Genomic DNA, 21048 nt, shown 5'->3' with positions numbered 1-21048 from the left:
GACTGCTGAAAACTGGGGGCGAATGGAGTGCTGTACCACTTTGAAGAAGATCTGGAGCTGAAGCTATGAAATACAAAATGCATTAGTGCAATACATTAGGAAAGATTAAGTCCTTAACCAAAGAATAGAAAAAATATAGGGCATTCTAAGGTTTGTTTGTTGTTTGTTTGTTTTTGTTTTTTTTTTTTTTTTGTGTGTGTGTGTGTGTGTGTGTGTGTGGTTTTTGTTTGTTTGTTTGTTTCATTTTTCTTTTTAAAGAAAAGTTTTAAACTTCATGCAGTTCTTGCTGAGGTTTAAATCAGTGTTACACTTTTTTTCCCCAAGTTTGTACCCCTGAGTCAAACATTGAATAAACATTGTACAGTAGGTACAGAAACTAGCATCTAGTTAAAAAGCAACAGATTTGAATGGCTGTTGCTTCAGAAATGTTAAACTGTGACAATACCCTTCTGTAGGGGAGAAGAAAAAAAAATAGTACTCTCATCTGTTCTTATACCTAAGTAAAAGATCTCAACAGTTTTCAACCACATCATTTCCATGTGTTAGGCTAAGGTTTGTGATAAATGACACCTTCAGTAAGGAAATCTGTTGGAGCTGTATCATTTGAGTATACATGGTTGAGAACAACTACTACAAAGCGAGGCAATCTTTCCCAGTTATAAGTTGTGTAAGACCATATTAATCTTGGAGCACTATGTGAAGGTAGGCAGCATTCTTTAACTATGATTATCAGGAGCTCTAAACTCAATACCCCTTATATCCAGTATATTTTACTTGAGTAATAACTAAGTTGCTATAACTTTGGCCTCTCAGCATCTATTGAAATGGAACATTAACATTTTCACTAACTTAAACATAACATTCAGCTCACTAGAACCTGTGCTGACGGTCTCCAAGAATAATTCATGCCTTTTGCACTTTCTTTCTTCCTTTCTTTACAACATAGGGAATAAGAGCTTATTTTGAAGGCAGGTTCAGGTGCAATGAGGAACCACTGTTAATCATTTGGTTTGTTCTGAAAAAAGTGTGTGAAAGACCACCCTATGTTACTGGGTTTGGGAGAGTCTTCATCATCTTTTGGAGGAAGCAGAAACTGTCGGGAATTAATGGAGCATGGGCTCCCAAAAGATGCGTTTTCATTGTTGCTTTCAACTGATCCAGGAGAGTCTGGAGTGTCCATGTTCCAGGCATTTGTGTTTGCTTGAGGTCTGTAGCCTGCAGTTTTGTCCAATTCTTCCTCTGCAGACAAGCGACTCTCTGTTTTCAGAACACTGATAGGCAGCTGCATTTGTGGCTTATAGCCTGCTGTAGTTACTAAGTCTATTTCTGGCTCCTCCTCTGGTTTAATTTGAGGCTGATACATTGACTGAATGTCAATGTAAACCACCTGAGATGACACCACAGGTTCATCCATAGGGTGATTTGAGATTTCCTCTTCAATGATAGGGGGGCAGTAGGACACAACCACATGGTTCTCCGTTTCTGAGTCACAGCCATCTTCAGGCGCAGTAGTGTCCGCTGCTGGGGACATAATTTCTGTGTCTTCAATCTTGGGAGCTGCAGACCGTGTTTCCACCACTTCAACACTATTGGGGGTGCAGGGGTTCATTTCCAGTGTTTTAAGTGTCTTGTTCCCCTGAAGTGAAAAAAAGGAGAAGGAGGAGAGACTAAGCCAAAACACCTGGAAATTCTGAAAGCAATAACTTGCCCAAGTTAAACCAGTGTGTTGGCTTGTGGCTTGCACTCATCCCACTGACATTAGTATAATATAAAAGAAGTGGTTTAGTTCTCATTTTGTGGCTTATCACATATTCCTGTTAATGTTAAAAGTTTTTAGCCAACTTAAAGAGACTCTAGATCCTGCAGTCAGTGTTTGAGAACTCTTTCCCCAAATTCTGGCTCTGTGTAGCCCATTCCAGGAAGTTATTTAAATGTTACACCCAGTCCCAGCTACTCTATCTACCAGGAGGATGGGGAAATGTCATGTACACTTCTCCACACTTTCTACTTCTCCTAACACTATGACAAAGACAGGTAAGTTACTCCCACATCATTATTGTGTATTGACATTTTGCATTAGTGCAGGAGGAGAGAAATACAGCAGTCCTTTCCTAATACAAAAATTGCAAGCAACTACACAAACAACAGCAAAGCTCCAGATAGGACCTGAAAAAAGTTACTCAGTCACTTGTGCTGTTCCCCCTGCCACAATTTTTCCTACAACTGGAGCAGAATGCTCAAAGATTGCAAAATAATTCTTTACTCGCAATACCTTTTAATAGTTTAAAATGCTAGACATAAAATGAGTGTTACCTCACAGATGGTCTTCTGAAACTGCAGTGCCTTACTGTTCTCAGGATTCGGGATCTCTGGATAAAATGTTTCTTTAATCCTTTAAAGGGAAAGAACAAACTTTAAAAGTTACCAAACTCCAAAAGAGATTGCCAATACACAAAAGGAGTTAAGACATTTCCCTTTAAACCAGGACACTGAAGACATCTGGCACAAAGATTTAGTGTGTTCCACTTTCACTGACTATTTAATGAAAAAAACAGCACACTTTTCTTTTTATTTTTTAAACTGGGGAACTCGATATGCCATGTTTATGAGAAGTTGAAGATGGGATGTCTACCTGAGTGTTCGTGGATGGCTAACAGTTTATAGTACGTCTCTAGCTTATTTCCACTTGAGAGTTATTTGTAAGCAGTGTGCACTGGGAGACAAGCTTCTAACAAAACCTTTTGCATTCCACACTTGGACCTCTCCTCAACTCAATTTCTCCCTCACCTTCTCCGTTTTTTTTTTTGCCACCCATCTTTAAACGAAGCCCATTGACATCTTTGGTTACTTGGAGAAAACAAAGACCAACTAAGATCATGGAAAACTCTAGTATGGAAGCAAACGCATCCAGGAAAAGATCGGGACTGAATGAAGGCACTTACCATTCCCTCTTTCGGTAGCAGAAGATGCTGGCCACAACTCCAAGCAGCACAACCACTGCCACAGGAATGAGAATTGCAATGATTAACCCTACAGCTGGTGGACAAAAGAAACCAAGAAAAGACAGTAAATACATATCCAAAGTTACTAGCAAGTTTTATACATTCTATAACATTCCCACAGAATAGAAACTGTTTCATCAAACTCATCTAACAGTGGTTTGCAAACAGTGATGATGAAGCGTGTATGTACCATCCGTTTCCCCCTTGCTGGAAGGGCAACAGTCCATCCATAAACAGAGCTGATTCAGTGGTAACTACAGGAATCTGCAGATATTTGTCTTTGACCGCTTATTTGCAAAAGGCTTAATGTGCAACGCAGACTGCTTGCTTGCCACTGTAATTCTGTTCTCAGCAAGCACTGGAATTGCACTTTCAGGTTACTTGAGCTGGCCAAATCCCTGGTAATGGCTCTTACAGGCCAACAACTCATTACACAAACTGCACTGCCTTTTATATGGTTTACAATGCTTCTAATCCCCAGGGTTTAGCTCTGTCGCCTTCCTCCATTGATGCTAAGTGCCTCAAGTTTGATTTTTCATGTATTTTAGCTGCACCCATGTGTTAGGTCTTTCATATGAAATACTTTTTTTTTTTCTCATTCCCTGAAGTCAGTATTTTTTTTAACTGTCTTTCTGGATTTGTTTCTGTCAGGGGATCGATAAAACTGAATTCAAAGCAGAAAGGCATCTGTTTATAATTCTGAAACTAGTAAATATCCCCAGAATGTCTTTCTTCCCACCATGTATTAGCAGACATTCATGATGGGAAACGTGACAAAAACAACTTGCTGCTTGAGAAGACTAAGTTCAGACTCCACCATATTTAGCAGTAGTTTAGAAGTTATTTTTCTTGCATACATTACCATGATCTACATGGTAGTTATAACAGGAAAGGATCTTTTCCTCACCCTGAACTACACCAGGTTTTGTATTTAAAAATAACTAAATAAATAAATTAAAAATTGAACTGTAGGCTCAAACTACCTAAGGGGACCAGAAGAAAAACAAGGTCAGCTTTATATACATTGTGCAGACCCTGTGTTGAAGACTATTAATGAACAGAGATATTCAACTTACAGTCCTCCTTTGTCACCACATAGAGGCTGTTTGGAGGGCTCAACCCACCAGCAGTATAGGCTTGTAAGTCCAGCTGGTAACTTGTTTTGCCTTGAAGATCAAGTATTTTCAAAGACTTCTTTGTTAAGTCAGTGATATTCTTAACTTTAAGTTCCGGATTTCCTGTTTGTTTGGAAGCAGTAAGAAAAGCATAACTATAAGAAAGGATTCACGAAGACAGCCTCGGCTTTAGCAAGCTCTTCTTGAAGTCAGCATATGAAACCTGAAGAACAATCTGTGTAAAGAAAAACTGAAATAAAGAGTCCTAGCAATGCTTACACAGCACTGAACAGCACAGGCATATGTTTTTGCTGCAGGTTGACTTTAGTTTTGTACACATCTGCTTGTCCTCTTATGTTAATGTGAGTCAGGCTCCAGCTCTGTACAGAGATCTCCGACTAAGATGGGTACAGGAAGAATACAGGCAACAAAATATAGCCATGTAACCTCCCCCACGTCTCATCCACTCAGGGTATTTGTACACAAGACAGTGTGTCATATTGCCACTTAGTCACTGCATAGCTTTATGGCCTCAGTGAGCCAGAGTTTTCTCCAACTTCTGCCTTATATTAAAAAACAACTGTGGTAACCACACAAGGAGCTGATTATTTCAAATGCCTCTGTCATATATCATGGGCCAATTATACCAATGCGTAATGCAACTGAATTATGATAAAAGCATCTTTTTCTAAAGTGAAATTACTAAAAGAAAAACCCAAAACCAACCCACAAACAAACAAACAACAACAACAACCACAAAGGAAAAAAGCTTGAGCGAGTAATCTATAGATTTCATTTACCTGATTCCGAAAGCCTAGGCTTTGAAGCATCTTTTTCACCTTTTGCAAAGGAAAGACGATATCCCTCTAAAAATCCCTGGCAATCTTCAATAGGAATGTCTTCCCATTTTACCAATATAGAATCTGAAGAAGTTTCTTCTACAGTAAAATTTGGTGCACGTTTTGGAGCTGTAGGGAGAATCACAAAGGAAAAAAACAGTAAGAAACCACCTTATCACTAAATGCTGAATCCATGTCAGTGCTTTATCAGTTTCATTTCAGGGCTAGCATTTTCAGCTTTTTCCTGACAACTCTTCCCTCACTGTCAAGAACATGTGAAAAGACTTAGCAGGTGATGCTACAAAAACACAAAAATGTTGGTCTCATTGTTATTAATTACTGCAGCATTATCTCCTAACAGAAGCTGAAAACAAAATCTTCTTGGGTAGCATTCTTACAGACCCATACCCATAAATATCCTTCTTCCTGCAACAAACCCCCAAAGATCGTATAAACATTCAGAGCATAAAAATTACTTAGCTTTCAAAGGCTTTAACTCTTTGTCTTCATGTCTTATCTTCAAATTAAACAAACTCTACATTCCTATCAAGCCTATCTCAGCTCAAAACAACTACTCTTAGCAGGCATCACAAGTCGTCATTTCAATACCTGTACCCCGCTGAAAGTGTTACACCAGATCTTGTGTAAGGTCATGAGCATGTGGACTCAGTCTGACATTTGATCTATCAGTGCTGTTTAAGAATGCATCTATTTTTGTCTTGATGGTTATCTGTCCAAAGGCAACTTTGAAGTTTTAGAATTAATCTATGCTCCCATGTAAAGTGAATATATTTCTCAGTTCCTAATAAGTTTCTTCTGCATGTTTGATGCATTTTTGATCCCTCAAAGTCTTTAGCCTTTTACCTTGAAAGCTTCCAGTCCGTTGAGATCACATATGGAAAACCCTTCTGGGAAATCATTCAGGATTTTTACAGAGATACAAATGGCTGAAAGCTGAGTTTCTGATAAAATGGCCTTAACCTCACCTTTGAACTTAGCAATGAAATAAACAGCATTTCTAAGGGCTCAGATTACATCAGCAGCTCAGTTTTCCAAGCAAATTATTTTAGCAGAAAACACATTACACTTCAAAGTGAAATGGGTGCTGTAGTAACAATAAAATATAGTTGTGACGTTATAGGGTAAAGCCATGCTTGGATTCCTGGGAACAGAAAGCATTGGGACACTAATGCATCTCCAGGCAAGCAAAGCCCAGCCCTGGATGAAACTGCAATTACCTAGACAGGGTTGGTACTTCAGGGCATATGAGTGCAATTCTCAAAGTGCCTTGTCCTCTAGGCTCTAGAATCATAAAATCGTTTTGGTTGGAAAAGACCCTTAGGATCATCGAGTCCAACCATTAACCTAACTTGACAAATCAGAACAAGTCGCCTCCTCTCCTGCAGAAATTACCCCAGTCCTGTGGTTCAATTTACGCCTGTGTCTTCAACTCTGACTAACACTGTCTTCAGAGCAAACTTCTGTGACACCCTGTGCCACCACAAAAGCAGGAGAACACAAGGTTATTGCATGCTGGGAACTGGAAGTGGTTGGAGAAATGTTCTTTGCATGTAATTGCAAGCACAAGTCAGTACTGCATGAGGATTCTGGTCTCAGTCTTCTGCCAACACTGAGCTAAAAATAGACAGTCTAAATTCACTTTCCTGAAGGATAAAGTGCACTTACGCAGCTCTTTCGTATACCCAGTTATGTTTTTCAATAACTGATATCCACTGGATTTGCAGCCATATAGTGAAAAGTTGTATCTCACGCCAGGTCTAAACAGAGCTGCAAGAGAAAAATCACTGTAAGAATATTTCACTTATAGAGAGTGATAGTTTTAGCTTTCACAAGATGCAGATTTACATAAATACATATTAAAAAATTACAAAATCTTAGACCACAGTGTTTGGTGTAAATACTTTTCCTATATCAGATACGGTTTAGAAGCAGTAAGCAAATCTAGCTCCTGGAGAAAGTTTGGTTCTAAACACATAGGATTCAAAACAAGCTACTCAAATTGCATAAATTGCTCTTTCATTGGGGAAACACAAACTGAAGTTACCAGAAACAATTCCTTTCCTCCCACAGCAGCCACGGAGAACCTGCCTCCTCCTCAGAAATACAAACACATTTTGAAATACCCAGGCTTATTGAAGCAACAGTAGAAAACAAATTCAGAGAAAAGTGATAGTGAAGCACGTTAGCGATGAGCTCCAGGCCTGAACTGTGAACTGATGCTACAAAATACAGCCATCAAATTTCTATTTCACATGTCTCTGGTGGAGGCATAGATGTTTGATAGTACAATGTGCAGGTAATTGACCACTTCCTGGGATTTCCTCAACTCAGGGCTGTACACGACTTTCAAGATATTTTCTAAACAAGAAACCACTGTTAAACTCCACGGAAGTCTTGAGTTTGCAAGAGCTCAGGTCCAGCCTGTGAGATTCACATGGCAGGACTGAGTGCAGACAGAGGTGGATTTGCCAGCTTGAGCCCAGCTCTAGCAGCCTGGTAACTCCCATGACGTGCTGCAAGAAGCATCCCTGGGAAGAGCTCAGGAGAAGAGGTGCATTGTTGGACAGATATTGTATTGTATGCTTAGAATAAGCAAGCTCTGGCCGGCACAAATGAAAACCACACAAACACAGTGTTGTAATTACAGGCAGGAATACACACTGCCTCACCTCCCTGGTCTCACTCCCCCTCAACTTTCCTGTGTACACTGCTCCAAGTTACTTTCTCTAATAGAGACTTTATATACTAAACTCTTTAAAAAGCAAATATATATCCTCTAAGACAGCATAGAAAACTCCTATATATTTTTGTGGTCTTCTCTTTCCTCTTCTGCTCCTACTAGTCGCACCACAGCTGAGTTTCACTTCCTTGGTCTGCCCACCAGCATCTAGAGACCTGGAATCTGTCCTGTTCCAGGAAATTTCAATTGCTGATAGCAAGCCAGCACATGGAGGTCACACTTAAAAAAATCTGCCTCATGTAAAAACAATGAATTAGTCTTTCTTCCATCCTGAGCAGTGCTGTTTATGTTTCAAATCCAAATAAAGCCCCAAACCCTAGATTAACCATTATGCATTAAGCTGAGTTAGGAAATTGTTTGAAGCAGCTGGAAGAAATAATTCCAAAACCATTAATAAACATAGGATGGTAACAGTTAAGTCAAGACTGATACTTGGATTTCGCAAGGCTGTGTAAGAAATTAAAATAAAAACAGTACTAAGAAGGTGTGCATTTACATACACAAGCAGATAGCATTGCAAAAATCTTCAACCTATAGCACTGGTGTCACTCTTATTCCACTCACTGCTTAGGCTCTCATCCAGAAAGACTCACAAAAAATTATTTCTCACTTACCAGACTTTATCACTGCATCTGTTGTATTTGAAGGAAATTTCTGCCAGTCCACACTACAGGGTTCAGACCCAGATGAATGACACCATTTTACTACGTAGCCACAGGTCACATTGGGGTAAGAATTCCACGAAATATAAATTCCATTCCCCATTGCCACGGCCCGATCCGTTTTGACATTGTCTGCAACAAAGACAACACAAAAATCCATCAGAGAGCAGACACTTATCTGTAGCCCAAGCTGAAAGCAAGCCTTCCAGCCACAGCACAAAGGTTTTATAAACTGCAGTCACTTATAAGAATGAGAGACGCACTCCCGGTACTGTGAAATTCGAAGCAGTGAACTCAGTTATGCTATCTGACGTGCTGGAAATCAGACGTAGCCTGCAGCAAATCCCTCAGCCAGCCTTAAGTATGATGACGAGAAGTGCTGCAGCTCAGGACTGGCTTAAGAAGCACTTTTTCAAGGTAAAGATTTACAGCAAATGTCAGGTTCAAATCTGACTTGGCACCAATTTGGCAGGAGCCTCCAGCTATAAATTCCTGCTGTCATTTCATCGGTTTGCTTTGTGCTTCTTTCAAAGTGCTTTGCTATCACTCACCTGACCATAGACAACCATTTTTCACCAAGAATCAACAGCAGAAGTCAAGTCCCGGGTGAACTTTATGGAGGCTTCAGTCCACCAAGAGTAAATTGAAAAAAACAAACCAAACCAACCGAACACACACCCCCACCCATCCCAAACAAGAGCAACAAAAAAGTCACAACAAAAATGAAAACAAACAAACCAAACAAAAAAACCCAACACCAAACCAAACTAAAAACCCCCAAACAAACAAAAAAAAACACAAACCAAAACTAAAAAAAACCCACAACTTTGCCTTTAGTCAGTCTATTTTTCTTGTTCCTGATTACTAAAAGTTCAGCTGCCCTTGAAGTGTTCAGATCTGGGAACGACTTCTGATTCCTGCAGCTTCCCTCCATGGCTGTCCATCAGATGGGACCCTGCTGCGCTAAGGGATGTTTTCCAAAGGCCACCACAACAGCAGTGGCCCCACGACAGATCTGCAAAAACAATCTCAGGGTTCCAGTTTTTGCTTTTTCAGAGTTCTCATTTATGCGCCCTATGGAGTCTATTATTTCATGTTATTAAAGCCATGAACGATGGAAGGCTGAAGGGCAAGGGCAGTTTTTAAGAACCAGTGCTGTGAAAACTTCACTCACAGATGTGCTGTGAATTTTGAAACTGTCTGTTTTGAAATAATTTTAACATAAAGCTAACTGTACAATCCTTTTCTAGCTTGCTCATGGCAAGAAAGACACATAATTAGAAAAACCAAGTCAATTCTTGAAGTCTTTTCCCTAAAAAATTGCTATGCATCTAGTGTAACAACACGTCTATGACGCTGGAAGAGAGCATGTTTCTAATTAGACTGCTTTAATTTTCCTATTTACAGGAAAGACTTCTTATTGACAGTGAGCACATGTTCTATACAAAATGCTTAAATACATCACATTCAGTTTTATTTCCTGAGCCAAATGACTAGAATTTCACCCAGGGCAATACTGCTTATTTCGGTGTATTTATAGCTGCAACCTAGACTAGTAGAAACAACTACTAGCACTACAGTAGTAGTCTGGTAGGGAAGCCTGTAACAGCCAGATGATATGCCTCAACTCTCTACAGACCACTTTTCAGAGACAGTGACAAATTAATTAAGGCAGAGTACCCTTTGTTTGTGTTTTCACCTTTCACAAAACCTCGGCAGATCTCAAGCTTCAGAGCCACTGCTCTCTTATGGACATTAAAAGCACTTACGGACTGTACACAGGAAGCAGCCAGAAAAGATGTTTGGGCAGAAATGTCATCCAGTTCAGTGAGTGAGTCATCCTTCATGACTCCAGTCAGTGACTCAGATAATTCCTATACCAACTTGGGACCAAATCTTCAACAAGTACAAGCTGGGTAACACCAAAGGGAACCTCAGACATCCAAGAAAAAGCTATGCAAAGCTCCATCTGCCATCAGCTGTCCCACACCACAAACTTATCACACAGACCTCCCTGACTCCCAGATTCTTGCTACAAAAACATTTTCATTCATTCAGCTGCCCCATGCAATTGCTTTTCCCTCCAAGGAGCAGACTAATATAATTTTAGGTATTGGTGTTTTGGAAAGGAAACAAAAAACATTATGAGCAATGGTTTTCCTTCACATAGAAACAAATTTGTTTTTTCTGTCACTGTGAATCTCAGTTAAAGCACATCTCTGCCTACAAGAGATGGCCCTGTCTTATCAGAACCTGAGTTGCAAGACAGGCAACTGCGATACTTGTTCTCTGGGTGGGGAAGGAGAAGCAGCAACATACATGCTCCTGGCAAATGAGAAAAGAGGGGCCTCGTTGTGTAAATCTGTCCTCTCTGCAGAGCATTGGCCAGATCTAGAGCTAAAGGTTTGGGCTTTGAGAGATTACACTCCTCCTGATGTGCAGGGAAGCATGGACTCTCAACAGCCACAGGCAATATTATCTTCTCCCCAAACTCAGTCTTAGGAGCAGAGAATCATTATCTGGCTCAGCTATTTCTCTTTACAAAAGCCCACAGCAAGAGAGGGAGTGTTTTAATTGGGAAGCCAAAGTTCCATCTCCTTTTGAAACACCAGCTCCTAATACAAGGATGCCAACACTTCACCAACCAGCCCAATTAATATTCTCCTGCAGAGCTTTCAAGCATTGAACTCACAATTCTCCCCTTACAAAGCCACACAACACCCTCAAAACTTCATTCTGATTCTCTTTAGTATGTAACACTGTTTGGTGTCTCAACAAGAACACACAGAAACAAACTGAGCTCCCTAAACATCAGAGATCCACACTAACACTTTGAAGCCTCATCCTTGTTGTTCCTAGGAGGTCTCCAAAAAAGTGCAACAGAGCTGCAGAGACCGCACACTATCATCCTCACAGAGAACAATTAATTAGCCAGTGGCTATCCTAAAAGAAAAGCAGTAATTTTTTTTCTTCCCCCACTGTATATTTGGGTGGGGAAATAAATCAGAAACCAAACAGATATAATCTAATTTTTCAATAAACAAACCTGCTCAGCTATTCCCCAAGTTTTGAAGGTGTTTAGCGTTCTACTGGGGGTACTCACCACTTGGAAGTTCCATGCTTGTTATCCTTGAAGGAGGAGATGAGCCTGCATGGTTTTTGGCCACAACACTAATTACACAGTCATTTTTTCCAAGTTTTATCTCTGTACTGTTTGAGGGTTCAGTGACTTCTTTATACTCCAGTGGCGACTCCAGCAGGTAGCAGGACACTTCATGAGACACTATTTTTCCATTGGCTTCAGAAAGGGATAAGGGCTACAAACAGATAAAGAGCGCATTAAAACCAAACAGAAGACGTAAGATAAACTGATTTTAATGTCCTGATCTAGTTTGGTGAACGCACAGGTCTACAAGGCATAAAAGACAGTTACTCAAGTGTGGCTTTGAGAACCAACACATAAGTTTTTAATTTTCAGCTGGGATGTGTAAAAATTTAATTCTTCATGTGAAATGCTTTTCAATGCAATGTTTAAATTATAAAACTTTCATAAGATTGTTATTTGAGGAAAAATATTTTTTTATGGATGGCTCTATAAAATTTGAGAAAAGCAGTCTAATTCACTGACTATAAACTTAACTGTTTTTCATAGTTACATTACATAATATTTTAAAAGTTTAAGTGTTCTATCTACCTTCCAGAAGATTTTTAGACTTTTGCCAGAAGGACTTCTCTCTCTCCAGATATCTGGTCCTCTTGCAGGAGCTATGGAAAAAAAAAAGTTGTTTTGTTTCATTGTTTTTTTTTTCCAAGTTGCATAGTAGATAATTTAATCTCTGTGAAAAAGTTAGCTTTTTAGATGGCTAATTTTAAAATATATATAATATATAACATATAATTAAACTTACGGGCTTCCAGTGTTGTGTGTTCCTCTACTCTGCTCCAGTCACTCCACCTCCAGAAGTGGTCAGCAGCTGCACAGCGCACCCTGAACTGGTATTTGGTATACGGGTGCAATGTATTCAGCTGAGCTGTGTAAACCGAAAATTTTCCACCAGGCATAGAGACATTGTGCTGTTAAAAATTTACAGAAATTGACATATTACATATATTTTATTTTCTCCTAGGTTATGCTGAAAGTTAACACCTAAAAAGGTAATATTTTTCCCCAAGGACACCAACAGTGTGAAGAAAAGCTGCAGTCCAGCCTTACAAATAAATTAATGGAAAAGAAAAAGCTATTACTTGAAACAAAGGAAAATTTTTCAGAGCTCTGCCAATATAAAGGCAGTTATATAGCACAGAAATTGAAATATGACAGTAGGTAGCACCTTTGAGATGTAAAGTGTGAAAAGGAGAGATAACACTCATGAGACTTTAATGGGATGAGTTCTGCACACAGTAGAAGGCTGTTGCTTCCCAACTGTCCCAGCTGGTCTCCCTCTCTCTCATATGCAGAGGCATGTGAGGCAGGCCAGGATTTCTCCCCTAGTCTTCAGAACCTCTACTTCCACTGTGCACATGCACATCAAACTGGGTGAACAGTGGCCTTTTTCCCTTAGGAAGCACAGAAGCACAGTAGAGACTATCTGTCTGAGCAAGATGTTTGTCATGCAGTCTTCTCAACAGTCATTTTTCCTTCTAAAGATAGAATCCAAGTCTTAACCCATGTGATCTCTGTTCACAGATCTTATAACAGGTGTAGTCTCTCCTATTATTCCTAAAATGGTGTGAGTCTAGGTAGTATTTCAGTTTCATGAGGACTGAAAGAAACCCTAAGTTTGGGAATATTTTTTACTGAAACTAATTATAACACATGTGCACCACAGCTGCCAAAAACTGGACTCCAAGTGACTTCAAAATGCAATTAATTGTGCATTTCTAATGCCAAATGACAACTTGAAAAATACAAAAAAATAGCAAACAATCTCTCATACCGATGAAAAAGCTTCTGAAAACATCCTCAAAATGCCATGTAAACCCCATAACAATTTCACAGCTAGTTTCGTTTATTACAGCAAACTCTCAGAGGTTTTTTATTAAGCAACCAGAGACAACATAACACGGCTTCAAAGCTTCTACCAAGCTGTTTGTGGCATTTCAAAGTATCTGTATCTGCAGGCTCTTATACAGGTGCAGTGAATCAGGCTGCTTTGAATCTCCCGCTGCCCCAGATGGCTGAGCTGGTAGCAGAGCTCATAAGCAAATCTGTGCCCCAGGCTTAGAGTGGCAGAACTCTGGCTAGACAGAACTGTGCAAACCTGCTCTTTTAGTAGTTTAAGCTAATTGAGCTGGGGGTGGGTGATGCTCAGGTGCTTGTTTCCCCTGCTGGCTGCTCCAGAAGCAGTAACTGCTGGGAGCAGAGAAATGCAGGCAACTGCGGGTGACGGTATCTCAGACTATAGACCAAAATCCAACAAAGCGCATCAGTCAGAACTGTTATGCACATCTAAAAGCCAGACCCTTCTCCCGTAAATTCCAAATATATCTCTGATTTTCTTTGCAGTACCTAATCTCTGGGTACTACTGAACACATCATTATGGAGAAAATATAAATGCTTAAAGCTTCCATACCCTTAAAGTGCTTTGAAAGTATTTAAAAAATACTCTTATAGAGCATGCAATAACTTCTACCCTATTATTTTAGAGACAATGTGTATAATGATTATCTTCAGTCTTAGCTGCATCACTTCTGTGGCTTTAGTGACTTTATTCAAGGCTGTGCCCAACACATCTATTCAACAGGCAATTAAACACAATGGGTAACAGAACACCACTGAAAATCAAACAAGTGTTGTAAAAAAGCAGCTTCTGAGGTTACTGTGCCCAAATTACAAATGCAGGCTCTGTGCACCAAGACCTGGCAATCAAGTCTACCCAAGTTGTTCTCAGACACTCCCTCTGAACGCTGAAACAAAGAATTTGGGAGTAAATCTCAAGACAAATGAATATGCAGTTCTGCCATAAGGCTTCCCCAGGGACACAGGACACCCCACACTAACTTAGGCAATATGGAAGATGAAGATATTTTCCTACCACCTACACTCAGTTATCTGATGCTGGTGTCTAAATTATCATAGTATCCTAAGGTCCTCTGACAGTCAGCAGAGTAAATATGCAGCTCCAGTCCATGATGCAGAGTACCAAAGCCAGGCAGCAGCTGGAAGCCTTATGCTGGAAAATCTGCACCCGACTCAGAAATACCACCTTGCACCAGAGGTTTTCTCTCGGGTTTTCCTACTGATACACCCAGTGGGAGAATCCTTCCCTAACCTCTCCGCATCACTGACATTCAAGAAGGCTTAGCAGCTCTGTATTACAGCCACATGCATGTCAATTGCTGATAGTAAGCAAATTAACTGTTCTCTGAGGGAAAAAAAAAAGTAAAAATTCAACTACAGACTGCAACAGACAATCTGAAACAGCCACTGTGGAAGTCTGCAGGGCAGAAGCTCATCCTGGAAGAAGTGTGTTTTAATGAAGTTTGCACCAGGAAGGACAAAGCACAAGGACTGTTACCTAAACGGTCAGCATAAAGCACTTTGTACCCTCCCCAAGTACCAAATAACATGGTGGGTAATTTGATTTCTCTCAAAATTCTTTAAAACCAACCCAAAAAAAGAGAAAGCAGGCAACAACAGAGATGAGCAGAACTTTTATGATTGTAGTAGATGAACTTCTAGTCATTATTACATTAATCATTTAATAAGATGACTGGAATGAAACTCTTACAGAAACAAAACAAAACAAAACAAAACCACACCTTAAAATGTGATTAGTTCAGTGAAAAAGACCAACATTTGAGCCAAAAAAAAAAAAAATCCATCAAAAGTAACACTTACCAGTTTTCGCTCAGTGTGACCACTGCTAATTTCAATTTGACACAGAAGCCTGATCTCGGCAAAGCTGCCATTTATAAACCAATGCAGATGGATGCTTGTAGAGCTGTTCCCAGAAGCAGTTAACTTTTCTGGAGTTTTTGGATGAACTTAAAAAATAAAGAAAAAATCCTCAGTTCTAAGAAAAAAACATTCACTTTAGTTCAGAAAAATCTTAATTTAAAAGATCAAGGAGAATCATAAGGATAAATAAGTGATCCGATCAGCAACTAGGACAGCTGGTACTGGAAAGGTATCCGCAAGAAGTCTGATTCCTGATGGTCTTCTCTGTAAACAGATTTACTTAAGGCGGAGCGTACTGGCAAGTGTGATAACAAATTCAAAACACAGAAAAATATTTCTCCTTACTTACTTTATCAAAAAAGTGAAGCAGGAGCTATTTCAGGTGACCACAATGATGGATGAAATGCACTCGATTTTGCTCACCTTCCGGGAACTTTTAAAGTTGGAACTTGAAATCTGCAGACTAGGACAGGCTCCTAAATGACCTCTCCCTCACCAGAACTCCCTTCACATAATTTTTCAATAATATTCAGTACTACTATTTATAGCAATCAGAGAAAAAAAAAAACAAATCTAGCAGGCAAGACAGCACTAGAAAGGTGGTCAGTCATCTTCTCCCTTTCCTTGTTTAAACTGAAGGTCTAATGAAAGAAGATATTACTTTCTACAAACCATGACAGCAGATGATCATGGCTCTTATGCACCTAAATTTTTAATTATTGATGTGTAATAGAATATGAAGTAATACATGAAGACCAACTGGATAATTATTATATCACAAGTAGCATTTATCCATACAGCTGTGTATCCAAACTGGCAGGACTGCTGCTAAGAACCGGCATCTCCCTGTATACCTAATCCTTGCCTCAGGACATGTCTTAACCTATTTTCTTTTCAAGTTCAAATTATTGAATGCAGCAAAATACTGGTGACAGTAAAGCAAAATAATGACAAGTTTACCATGTCAGAGTTCTTCAAACCCAAAAGAAACAAATGGTTAGCATACACTAAATATATCTTTTTGCCTTCATAGATCTTAAGTCTTACCTCTTTGAGTTAAATCTACCATGACCGATGACTCTGTTTGCCCGATAGGATTGGAGACACCTAATACGAAATCGTAGGTTTTTTGATCAGCCAGTACTGGAAAGCCACAGACACGCTCTCTGTTCATTTCATTGACTTCGCATGAAACATTTTTACCAGATATTCTAGAAAGTAAAATGGCAGGGGAACAACTTAATTTCTGAATGATTTTTAGCAACAGTCAGAAGTCCAGACTGAAAACACAGTAAAGAATGATGGTTTCACTGACACATGGCTTACAGAGTGATCTGATTGCAGAGGCATAGCTAACACCACAATGCAGGTTAAAGTGGCATCAGTCATGACTTGCCCTGTTCTCACGTGAAACTCTCCTCTTCCACTAGCATAACATTTCCATCCTCTCACTTCTCAAAAGTCTGGAAAACAGGTAGGTCCTGTAAAACCACCTCACAAGTCACAACTAAGATTCTGATTTAAAGTATCTTTGTTCAGATCAGCATACATTTGCATTTAAATAATGTTCTTAATTGCTTTCTGAACCGGGAAATGTGACACACATTACATCTTTCTGTCAGGCCTGCCAAATCCAAACTAAGGTTTGTTACCTGGGATACATCTTGGTTGGTTTTAAATCAAAAGCAGGAGAGGCAGTCTGGTAATGGCCAAGACCAGAGCTGCATCATTAGGGGTAAAATCTAAACTGTGTTTCTGTATGTATGCGTGTATATAGAAGCTGCTTTACAATCTTTGTAAATCTCTCACTGAGTAGCAGAAGTTTAATTTCTTCCTTCAGGCATTTTTATTGTGTTCTAGCTGAGTTTTGAGCTCTCTCCACACCACACTCCCTATTTCAATAGTTTGGTGTGGGCTGAGGACAAGGATGAGAATATTTACCCTGAAATACATCACATTAATCTTCTCACAGCTTTGGGCTAAGCAAAACAAGTCTGAACTACATCCTTGTTTATGAGCTGAATATGGGCAGCCAGTGACTGGAGCTCCATTCCTTTGAATACCTGCTCTGTTTTGCCCACCTCTTTGCACCCTTCCCAATGACTTTTTTAGCACTAGCATCGTGGATGACATCTGTGACCATAACTAAATCCTCATTGCCTCTGACTTGCTTCAAAGCCACCATGAGACTCCATTTCCCATCAATTTGTGTGACTCAGGCCTTTCCTGGCTCCTTTCCCTGACGGGGGAGCCTCCTTGCCACGGGAATCTTATTAACTCCTCACTAACTTCTAACTATAATCACCAAAGAATACCATTTGCAAGCACTATTCAAAAACAATGGTTTTTCACTTTCAAAGCTTTACATGGCCTATGATGCAAGACAAACTGGTGGGACACCAGTCTTGAATTTTTCTGTGGATGATGCCAGCGTTATTAATCTCTTTCAGTGTTTTCCAGATAACATGAACTTTGCCTGGTCTGCACTAGCTAGCTCTTAATACTGTGAAGAGAATGGGTAGGTTGCTATTTTCCCTAGTAGCATTTGGGAAATGCCCCATGGCCTGTCTTATGTTTGTTTTCTCAGTGAGTTTCTGTCATTCTGCACAGCAGAAGCTCAGTAAATGGCTGACAGATGATCAGAAACAGGTTGCATATAAAATAGAAAAGAATAGCGAGTGACTCCTACTATCTCCCTGTATTTTCATACTGGTCTTATCTACATGTTGGCAGCAGCCTGACACACTAAGGCCTTTATTTTGTCATGAGTCCATGGTGGTATAAATCTTTGGGAAAAGATATCCTTAACTCCAATTGGAATTTTGCAGAGCTAAACAAGGTTCTCCAAAAACTCTTGAAAAGTATTTTAGGCTCTAAATATGGAGGCTATCTCATTTAAATAGGCATGGGGCGGTAAGTCACAGACAGCAACAGACATATTCCAGTTCTACCCTTTTACTCCTTTTAGGACTCAATTGTTTTACCTTTCAAATAAACTGTATTTTGTTCTCCGTTTTCCATATAGTCCACTGGGTCTGCCTGGTTTCCAGGTGCATTTTATTATCAGGAAGTTGGATGTTTCACAGCTGAGATTTTGGGGAACATCAGGGGCATCTGTGGCATGAAAGAAAGCCAAAACAGTTAGCCGATGTTTCGGCATCCCAGTGTGACACTGGATCATTAGCTTCCTGAAAGCATCACCATTCCTTCTTCTGGGTCTAGACTGCGTGTCTCACAAATACATGGTAATAGTTATGCTCCAACCATATAAGTAATATGCTTTTAAAAAACCCCAATAAACCAGATGGATAATTGTTATCAACCCCATCTGACTAATATTTGACTCTAGGCTTCTAACTCAGTGGGTAATCTGGTAAATCACATGCAGATATGTTCACAGGCTCCAGGCTCTGACCTGGAAGTGTTTCACTGAAACTCTGCCTAACATTTACAAAATTCTGAGCATCAGATTAGCCACTGAGCAACACAGGAATGCTCTCAGCTGTGCGTCACATTTTCTGACATGCCAGCCCCACCACCTCTTTGAATTGTCCAAGCAAGTCATGTCAAAGAGATGTTGCCTTTAGCATGAATTTCATACTGAATTTTAAAGTTAAAGCAAGGCCTGAATGGCTTGTTCTCTTCACCATCACTTTTGAAGTGCCCATCTTTTTCTTGTAAAGCTTGTTCGTAAAGTTTTTTTTTGCTCCCATAGTAGAACAGTGTTGAGAGCCTTCCTGAAGAAGACGGCCAGTGTTCCCAATAGAGTGGGTAACCATGCTAAGGCAAAACTACGCAGGGAACTTATTTCAAGTCTGATACACTATTCTCCAAGAGGTAATACAAAAATATCCACGCAGCTGCCCTAGAGAAGGGGCACTAACAGAAGAGGAAACATTGGCAGGCTTTGTTCAGACTATGAGCAGCAGACCAAAAAGAACACTTATGTGCCAGACCTAGACTTAACCAAGGTGGTGTGCATCCATATTTACTTCCTCTACCTTTTCTTCTCCAAATGCCTCTTGTAAGCAAACGCACCATGACAAGTTCTCTCCCCTCCCACTAAGCAGGTACCACAAGAAGAAGCACTGACAGGAACAGACTTCACTAGATCCCAGCTCTTCAAAAACCACTGTATGGGAAAAACTTATGGGATTATCACAGCCTTTGTTCATGAACCACTGACTTATTTACCTATAAGATTCTCCCACAAAAACAAATACCGCACAAACAACGTAAAAATGGCATCTCACTGAGAAGCTGTAAAAGATTGGATGTTGTTTTTCATTTCCTATCACACACTTAATATACAAAGTCCATGACAGGAGGCACAGTCTGGAGTCAGGTACACACTTTCAAAGTAATCCCAGTCTACTCTCCCTCAGCCCCAAGGACCCTAAGTTCAAAGGCAGACATTTGTAATATGGGGAACAGGATTCTAATGGGCAGCTATCGGAAGATGATAAGTCAACAAACCCCTGTGGGGAAACCACGCAAAGCTCTGAAGTGACCCATTATATGAAAGAAGAACCAGGTACTTCCAGTAGTTTAAGAGGCGTCTGTATCTGGAAGAGATTTCTGGGGCTGGTATGATAACACAGAGAAGATATACAGTTATTCAGTTATCTTTAAAGAAAATACTCAAAGAATGTTTAGAAGATTTTTCAGGAAATAAGAGCTGTCAGCAGGGTTCCTTCGCTGTGATTAGTTCCGAGAGAGCTACCACTCTGGTGAGCACCTGTTGTTATTTTAACTGTTTTATTGTCTTCGTCTGACTGGTTGCTAAATTGATGTTTTCAGTTACAGTTCTTGCCCTTACTCTCACCTTGTCACGGACCAAACTAGAAGAGGTGTAAACCTAAAGTGAAAGAGACCGAGGATGAATCTTCATATGGAAATAAGCTACTAAGTATTTCAGACCATGAAAAAGTGTCTTAGACAAAAAGATCAAGGAGTGAAGCACTGGGCCAGGTTCTAAGAGAAGAGGATTTACAGGGATATCTCCTCATCCTCAAAGCCTTGGTGTCTTCTCCATGGACTAGAGTAGGAGTGTCAACTAGGGGCCACATCAGACTTGTGGTTGCCTTCAAAGGGCCAAACGTAATTTTAGGACTGTATTAAGTGTAACTACTCCTACTTTTATACAGTCCTAAAATTAAATTTGACCATTTGAAGGCAACCACGAGTCTGATGTGGCCCCTGGTGAAAATGAATTTGACACCCCTGGGCTAGAGTTTCTACAGTGAAATCAAACAAGTACAATCCCAGTTCATCCTCAGAAAACAAAGGCCAAGGGAAAAAGGACACAATATCATTTGTTTCCTGCCAGAACCATAAAAGTGTCAAAATGATTTTGATTTTCCTAAGGTTAGTAAACATAACAATACATACATCCTACAAACAAGACAGTTCCATCCATCTCATCTCCGGACAGTATGCACACTACATTTGTCCCACTGGTATCCGAAGCACTGGCATTTAGTACTCTGATTGCACTGCTCCGACTGCTCAGATGTATCATTGGGTATATTTCTGGTCCATAAGTCATCCGTTGTATCTGCTGTCCTTCTTCATGGACACAACAAATTGTCACATCTGAACCTACTGCCACCACAGTGTCCTCGGGAAACACTCCACTCCCATGGGGCTCAGTATCTTTTCCTAACAGAGAACAAAGAACAGAAAATAAAACCAAAAAATCCTCATGTGAACAATTTGCCATAAACATGTTGCTGATCAGCTTAAATGTGACTTAGGAGCACTCCAT

General features: G+C 40.0%; 1 protein-coding gene across 5 annotated transcripts in view; it reads right to left on the bottom strand.

The window, feature by feature from the left end:
* Positions 1–203: 203 nt before the first annotated feature.
* Positions 204–21048, bottom strand: part of LOC136115456 (leukemia inhibitory factor receptor) — an 84706-nt gene continuing 63861 nt past the window's right edge. For all 5 annotated transcript variants that reach the window (XM_071802581.1, XM_065861583.2, XM_065861578.2 and 2 more), the window contains 14 exons: positions 20673–20942; positions 18266–18395; positions 16329–16492; positions 15222–15367; positions 12288–12453; positions 12074–12144; positions 11483–11696; positions 8332–8511; positions 6643–6744; positions 4918–5085; positions 4079–4240; positions 2943–3036; positions 2314–2392; positions 204–1636 (listed from right to left, as the gene is read on the bottom strand). In XM_071802581.1, coding sequence (XP_071658682.1) covers positions 998–1636; positions 2314–2392; positions 2943–3036; positions 4079–4240; positions 4918–5085; positions 6643–6744; positions 8332–8511; positions 11483–11696; positions 12074–12144; positions 12288–12453; positions 15222–15367; positions 16329–16492; positions 18266–18395; positions 20673–20942 — 2585 coding nt within the window. In that variant the 3' untranslated portion in view covers positions 204–997. The remainder of the gene's footprint in view (positions 1637–2313; positions 2393–2942; positions 3037–4078; positions 4241–4917; positions 5086–6642; positions 6745–8331; positions 8512–11482; positions 11697–12073; positions 12145–12287; positions 12454–15221; positions 15368–16328; positions 16493–18265; positions 18396–20672; positions 20943–21048) is intronic.

This window comes from Patagioenas fasciata, chromosome Z (assembly GCF_037038585.1).
Source record: "Patagioenas fasciata isolate bPatFas1 chromosome Z, bPatFas1.hap1, whole genome shotgun sequence".
Taxonomy (NCBI): Eukaryota; Metazoa; Chordata; class Aves; order Columbiformes; family Columbidae; genus Patagioenas; species Patagioenas fasciata.
This window is presented reverse-complemented; position numbering and strand designations above follow the sequence as displayed.